At 44.6% G+C, this 8,120-nt stretch overlaps 1 protein-coding gene across 1 annotated transcript; it reads right to left on the bottom strand.

Annotated features, from left to right (window-relative positions):
• Positions 1 to 242: 242 nt before the first annotated feature.
• On the bottom strand, positions 243 to 3,339 carry gmnc (geminin coiled-coil domain containing). Its single transcript, XM_032545840.1, has 4 exons — positions 3,241 to 3,339; positions 2,648 to 2,727; positions 2,335 to 2,451; positions 243 to 1,481 (listed from the first exon to the last, which is right to left on the bottom strand). Exons 1-4 carry the CDS (start codon positions 3,326 to 3,328, stop codon positions 750 to 752), a joined length of 1,017 nt encoding a protein of 338 aa, XP_032401731.1. The 5' UTR covers positions 3,329 to 3,339; the 3' UTR covers positions 243 to 749.
• Between the last annotated feature and the right edge of the window lie 4,781 nt (positions 3,340 to 8,120).

Genomic DNA, 8,120 nt, shown 5'->3' with positions numbered 1-8,120 from the left:
TCACCAGAACAGATCAACTTATAAAAACAGAAAACAGTTAGACCTGTATTGGGCACATTTTATAAAACTACACTGTCAAAAGTAATTTCAGTTATTTAGGCGCTTATGAAAAAAGGGGGGGTTTAATTTTTCAAAGTCATATTTTCACCATTTTATTCATAAGTTTATAAATGTCACTGTTAACTAAATATTTAGTTAGCAAGCCAAATATCTTGTTACAAGAAAAAAAAATATTTTGCAAGCTAAATATTTAGCCAGTAAGTTATATTTGGTTCAAACCAAATTTCTGAAGACCCAACTTTTATTTTGATAGTCTACTTCCACTTATCTGGAATTGAATTTGCAGATTAACTAAACATTTAACTCTGAGGTAAGCAACTTTGTAAATGACATTTTTAGCTAACTCTGAAGTAACTAAATGTTTATCTAGCAAAGAACTAAATATTTAGTTTTGAGCTAAATAGTTTGTTTGCTCACTAAATATTTGGGTCAGAACTAAATATTTAGTTTCTAAACATTGGAGATAATTAAATTGTCATATATTTTAGTTTGAATCTGACATTTATAAATTGATTACCACGGTGAAAAATTAATCCCCATTTTTTACTCTTGTAAAAACTAAATAATCAAAATTATTGCTGTTAGGTTTTAATTGAGTAACTTTATAGACAGCAGGTGTCTCTTACTGCAGGGGGAACCTTCGGGTCGATTACGGTTCCTTCGGGTCGATTACGGTTCCTTCGGGTCGGTTACGGTTCCTGTCGAGGAACCCAGGTGAAGTTCCACCGGCCCCCTGTGTCCTTCCTGATGAAGGCCTGTCCCTGGGGGAAGCTGTGTGTCTTCACGCTGCTGGACGGACTGAGGGACATGCTGAAAGCCAAATCTGTCGGTTTGTGAAGCGACTGCGATGATGAAGCGCTGCAGCCACCAGAGGGCGCCTGAGATTTGTTCAGAACTGAGCAGGAAGACGACCTGGAGGTGAAGCAGAATGGCTCGGTCGGAGTCCAGCTGGACTCCAGCGGCTGGACGCCTCTGGTGGAGCAGATCTCCGTCAGCGCAGAGCCAGGCAAGGCTCCTACAGGTCCAGAGCAGGTTGGTGCTGGCCTGGCAGGAAAGGCGCAGAGAGACGGGTGGTCCGTCTCCCCTGCGGCGATTTGGCGGTAGCTGTGTACGGAGGATGGTGTGGACACCGGGGAACCGAAGGCGTCTCCGTACACCAGATCCCTTAAGCTGGACTCTGATTCGCTGGACGTATCGATGGTGTTCTGGTCCTTCAGGCCCAACATTCGCAGCACCCAGAGATCCAGGTTTGGTTCTGGAGAGGCTGACCCGGCAGAGGACTCAGAGCAGAACTCAGGAGTCAGGTTTCTGCAGACTCTCTTGGTGATCTGCTTGGTGAACGGACGACCTCTGACCTCGGAGGGTTCATGATGGAAGCTGCTCTGGTTTCTCTTCAGATTCCTCCTGTCTGCTGTCAGTTTCTGTGATGCAGAACAGATGAGACAGATTCAGGTAGCATTCATGTCTCTCAGCTCTAAAACATGACTGCTAGGCTAACGGGTCCATATAAATTATCTTCATCCTTCTGTGCTCTAAATATCTCTATTTACATTTCTCTGGAAGTTCAGAAGAAGGGAATCTCTTTCTAAGGTTTCTTTGGGAAATCAAAGTCCGGTCCAGTTGGTGAGGGGTGAACGCTGACCTCTGACCTCTGGTCCTCCAAACCTCAGTGTGGGTTCGGTTTGAATGTGAACGCCAAGCGGACCAGAGACCGCTCCAACAGTAGGAAGTGGACTACAGCACAGGGTATTCTGGGTAAATACAACCAAAGCTAACATGCTAGCCTAGCGCTAGCAGCAGAAATGGCTCCTGGTCTTCAGCCAAAGACTAAAGAGAAATCCTCCAACCGCTAAAATCTGACGCCTCCATCTTGTTTCCATCTGGTGAAGAAGGAAGTTGCTCTCAGCGTCTTCAGAGGTTTTTGTGTCGTTTCCTTCAGTGGTTCTTGGTGCAGCGCCCCCACAGGCCAGGAGGGGAACAGGTTGGTTTGACTCCGAGAACCACATCAGCTGGAGGTGGAGCAGATGGTGGAGTTCTGGTTCCAATCTAAACGTTTCAGGAGACTGATGCTTAGGACTGGAGTTGTAAATCGCTGACCTGTACGACACACAGCTCTTCCTTTGGAACACACTGACCCTTAAAGCCTAACTGTCCCAAAACTAAAAGCCTCAGGAAACTCGGTCCAAACTCGATGTGTTCTGCAGAACACATCCAGACCAGACATCTGAACCTCAGTAAATCCTTCATCACTGCAGGTTCAGTCCAATCACCCACCTTCGCTTTTTCCGGCAGGTTCGTCATGAAAGAGGAACTGAGGAATCCTCTGAGCTTGTTGTTCTCCTCCTGCAGTCTGGCCAGCTCCTCCTCCCTCTGCAGCAGCGCGTCCTGCAGCTGGAAGCACCAAAAGCATCAGGAGCGCCAGACACAAACTGAAAACTGGTCCAGATCCTCAACGATCTGCACTCAGAGTTTATATAACGACGATTTATGATCTCTTTTCTGGTTTAACTGCAGGTGTTAAAATGAATAAGAACTAAAATCTGAATGATAATTGATGTTAGCTGGACAGTAAACAGGTGTTGTTTACCTGTTTGTTCCTCTGGAGGTGAGGCGAAAGCTGCTGTGTCCACATCAGACCAGCAGGGGGAGTGAAAGCACACTTGGATTCTGACAAAAACACACAGGAAATGATGTAATCATCAAAAACAATCCTTCATATGGTCAAACGAAACCTCTAAAGTCGACAGGTTTTAATAATTCGACCATGTTGGGTTTGGCTGAACATTCAAATCTGATTTTTACTGTAAGATAATAAAATGTTTTCAGTTTAATCTAACTACAGAAACCCTGCCCCCTGCTGGCAGAATAAAGAATCTCAATAACAAATTTAAAACATGAGATCTCAGGGCATGTGTTTTAGTGATTTAAATAGACCTGGACTTCACAACAGCGCCCCCTGTGGTCAGAAGAGGCGATCAGGAGAATCCAGCTGGGATCAGACCAACCAAACTCCGATTGACGAAGAAAATGATCTTTAATTATTAGTGAATGGAACGGATCTGTCTATTTAATAAATACATTAAAAAACCTGCTCATGCTGCACTCTGATTGGCTGATTTACAGATGGGGGCGGGGTCAGGTCAGGGTCAGGTCCAGAACATTAGCGTTAGCTTGACTTACCCCACAAAGACATGTTTCTGCTCTCATTGAGGTCACAGAGGTCAGAGAGGTCATGCTCATGTTCCCACATAGAGGCCAGTGTTTCCATGGAAACACCAATGATGACGCTGCCAAAGAAGTGATGAAGAAGAGAAGAAGAACAGCTTGAGAAGAAATCCCCACAGAAGTTTAATTTATTCCTTACAAACACATTCAGCCTAAACAGCAGGATGTTTTCAAGGTGAAACACTGACCCCTGCAGGCAGAGAGAGGAACTACAGAAACACTGACCCCTACAGGCAGAGAGAGGAACTACAGAAACACTGACCCCTACAGGCAGAGAGAGGAACTACAGAAACACTGACCCCTGCAGGCAGAGAGAGGAACTACAGAAACACTGACCCCTACAGGCAGAGACAGGAACTACAGAAACACTGACCCCTGAACTCGCTTTACAGAAGTGAATCAGCATCTATGTAAATTAAATAACTTACTTTTTCTACGTGACTGTGGAGCAGGTGACCCGGCGGTGGCAGTATGATGCTGTGGTGCTCTTCAGATTGAGCCATTCAGAACCTCGACATGCAGACCTTCAGAACACGTTACACATAAAAACATTCAAACCGGATTTCCTGCAGTCCAGACCAGAAACGCTGCAAATAGCTGAAATAATAAACGATACATTTACTGCATTCTGCATCATTTCACTGAGAAAAGAAAATCTGCTCCAGCTGGTTCCGGGTGGTGAACCCACCAACCGATTTAAAGCTCAAATATCAAGAACCTTCTGATATTTTCTGGGAAAATCTTGCAGTTTGGCTGCTGCTGATCTTTGATTCCTAATTTCTTCCTTCCCTCCTCCATTCTAATAAGAACCTCATTAGCTACTCGCTGCCTGTTTGTCCACAGTCTGATGAAAGTCACGCAATTCTTCCATCCTGCACAGGTTTTAAATAAATTTAAATTGATTTTAAATAAAGCCTGAACCTAAAGTGAGTAAAACAGCACCATCTTTTAAGATTTTACTGTTTTTAATTAGATTTACCCGGAATTTACACAATAATGTCATAAAACAGCACAAACCTTCTCAACAAAAGATCATCTCTAAAATAATAACTAAACGTTTAAAACCAAAGTTCGGAAGGTTTCATTTAAATGTTGGGTTTAAAACTGAACGTTCAGACTTTGCAGGTTGGAATCTGAATTCACCTTTAATTTTTCTGACAGCTGATTTCTGCTGGATGATCTTCAGTTTAACGAGCTGCTGCTCAAACTGAAGACAAACTCAGCTTCTCCTCCACCGATTAACCGAGCAGGACTTTACGCCGTCAGATTCAGACCTGGACGCGCCGCGTTTCCTCCGCGCTGTGCGTAAAGCGCGCCGGACTCTCCAGGCACAACAGGGACGGGAAGCGAGGCGGGGAAAAACCTCAGTGCCGAACCAGAACCAGGTCCAGGTCCAGCTTCTGGTTCTACAGCTGCAAGATGAGAGGAAATTTTGGTGAGAGGGTGAATTTCCGCCTGTGATGTGAGTTCAGTGTGAGCAAAGCTGCAGGTTTCCTCCCACGCGCAGCAGCAGGTGTCACCGCCCGCAGTCACGCACGTGCCTGTTTGTCCAATCAGCGCGCAGAAAGAGCCGAACCGAGTCAGACTCACCTGGGGACAGGTAGCCTCCTAAAACCCCAACATGTGAAGTTCAGTCAAAACTAACAGGATGATTCATTTATATCAGCCAGTTAAAACTAAATACTGAGCTAAATATTGAGCTCCAGCTAAATGCTATTTAACAAGCTAAATATTGTAAACATAAATAGCTTCAAACCTAAAAACCCAAACAGCCGAGGAAACTTCGTAAAGCAGCCAGAACGGCTCAGACAGCCGGTCCAGATGGAAATGTGAGAAATTAATCTGCGACCAAACAGCTCCGGGTTTTTCTGATCATTTTTATTACTGAAAGTTTGATTTATCAAGTTCTCTTCAGATTCTGAGATTATGGATAAAACATTTTAGAAATTGTGCATAAAGCCGGATTCAGTCACTTCCCCTTTAAGGCGAGTTAACCTGAAACCTGAGAGCCGCTCAGTTAAACTGCAACAATTAGCATCTAATTCACCCAGCAGCCCGACGCACTAATCAGGTGGAGGAGCGATGAAGATCAGATCAGAGAGACAGGAGGATCTCCATCCATCCATCCATCCATCCATCCATCCATCCATCCATCCATCCAACCATCCATCCATCCATCCATCCATCCATCCATCCATCCAACCATCCATCCATCCATCCATCCAACCATCCATCCATCCATCCATCCATCCATCCATCCAACCATCCATCCATCTATCCATCCATCCATCCATCCAACCATCCATCCAACCATCCATCCAACCATCCATCCATCCATCCATCCATCTATCCATCCAACCATCCATCCATCCATCCATCCATCCATCCATCCATCCAACCATCCATCCATCCATCCATCCATCCAACCGTCCATCCATCCATCCAACCATCCATCCACCCATCCATCCATCCATCCATCCATCCATCCAACCATCCATCCATCCATCCATCCATCCATCCATCCAACCATCCATCCATCCATCCATCCATCCATCCATCCATCCATCCATCCAACCATCCATCCATCTATCCATCCAACCATCCATCCATCCATCCATCCATCCAACCATCCATCCATCCATCCATCCATCCATCCATCCAACCGTCCATCCATCCATCCAACCATCCATCCAACCATCCATCCATCCATCCATCCATCCATCCATCCATCCATCCATCCATCCATCCAACCATCCATCCATCCATCCATCCATCCATCCATCCATCCATCCATCGTCACCATCAAGCAGGAACCATTTCGTTCCTGGGATCCAGGAGGTTCAGGATAAATATAGATATGTGCTTTTTGGTCTGGGAGGGGTAACATTTAATTTTTACTGCTAAAAGCAATTTTAGAAAACACTATATGATTAACTTTGTAATTGACAAGGCCCCATTTTATTTTTATTTTTATGAAAAAAAACAACAAAGATAGTGGAGGGCCCCCTGTCGGTCAGGGGCCCCAGGAATTGTAATAACTTCCCCCCCTGTACTGTGCCTCTGCCCAGGAAAAATAAAGATGGTTTAGTTCAAGTTCAACGTTTGTTTATCATGTGCAAAGTAGAAACAAGTTTCCTTCTACAATGAAAAACGTTCTGTCTGCAAGATTGCTACTTAAAAAAGGATGAAATGTAAAATAACCTTAGAAAATATGATCTAAAAGGACCAATAACAGGATAAAAGTAATAACTACGTATAATTGAATATAATAAATAGTGCAAATAAAAATGCAGGCAATGTGAATAGAATAAAAGTGAAGTTGTGCCAGTTTATTTCAGTGATTTATTTCAGTGTTTTATGGGAATGTGGTTCAATCTGAGATGAACTTTTAATCACATTTATTTTGTCATGTAGTTTTTGGTTCTGGTTCTGGTTCTGACTGGTCTGTTGGTAGACGGTCTGTCAGCTGTAAAAGTTCTGGTTCTGGCAGCAGTTCAAGCCTAATGAGGCGGCCGGCTACAGGTGGGCTACCTGGTGGTCTAAGTCAGGTTCAGCGGGGCAGATGTTAAACCCGCCGCCTCCCTTCCTGCCCTTCCTCCCCGCTGGGATCCTAATGACGGTGGGCCGGGCAGAGGGGATTTGTTGGACCACAGCGGCGGCTCCCTGACGTCCAGCAGCCTCCTCGCCGCTGGCCGTCGGCGGCGTCGGCCACTCCCAGCTCGCCTAGAGGAAACGGGCCTCATCTGCTGCTGAACGGAGCCAAACGGAAAAACCAGAAACACGCATGAGAAACAGAGAGAGGACTAACAAACACGTTTTATAGAGCAGGTGATTAGCTTAGCTTAGCATAAAACTGCTCAAATATATCTGCATAAAAATGTAACACCAATGATTAAAAAGGTTAGCATGAGCTAATATTCAGAGTTTGATTGTTTAATGCTAAAATAAAAAGCTAAATGATGATTAAGCTGTTAGGATTAAGCTAAGCTACGGAAACTAAGCTAAGCTAACATAAACTAAGCTAAGCTAACATAAACTAAGCTAAGCTAAGGAAACTAGAGGTAAAATAAACTCATACAATTTATATTAAAGCAGATTATGTAAATCAGGTGATAAAATATAAGATGAATTAAAAAAATTAAGCTTTTTCAGTATCAGCTTGTTTTCTGATTTAAAAAGGAGAAACGAAAAGAAAGAAAACAAAACAGATTCACTAGAACATCATCAGGATCAGGACCAGGACCAAGACCAGGACCAGGATCAGGACCAGGACCAGGACCAGGACCAGGACCAGGACCAGGATCAGGACCAGGACCAGGACCAGGACCAGGATCAGGACCAGGACCAGGACCAGGATCAGGACCAGGACCAGGACCAGGACCAGAATCAGGATCAGGACCTGATCAAGCCCAGGGCTAGGAGGATCAGGACTAGGAGGACCAGGACCAGGACCAGGATCAGGACCAGGACCAGGACCAAGATCAGAATCAGGACCAGGAGGTTTTACCGTCTATAACAGGGGTGTCAAACTCAATTTCACCAAGGGCCACTTCAGCATATTGGCCACCCTCAATGGGCCACATTGACGGTATAAATCAGGAATGCCCAAGTGCAGCCCTCCAGACGGCAACTTTTAGATGTGTCCCTGCTAAAACATACCCCAGACAAAAAGTTGACTTCCCTCATTAGCAGCAACTCAGTTCTGTAGAGGGCTATGAATGAGTCAATGATCCAGGTGTGTTAGAGAAGGAACGCATCTAAAGTTGCAGAGCGATAGGTCTGGAAAACTAGACTTGGGCAACCCTAGCATAAATATATGAAAATACAATGTTAAA

This window comes from Xiphophorus hellerii, chromosome 18, assembly GCF_003331165.1.
Source record: "Xiphophorus hellerii strain 12219 chromosome 18, Xiphophorus_hellerii-4.1, whole genome shotgun sequence".
Classification (NCBI taxonomy): Eukaryota; Metazoa; Chordata; class Actinopteri; order Cyprinodontiformes; family Poeciliidae; genus Xiphophorus; species Xiphophorus hellerii.
The sequence above is the reverse complement of the archived record's forward strand: the minus strand, read 5'-3'. Positions and strand labels throughout refer to the sequence as shown.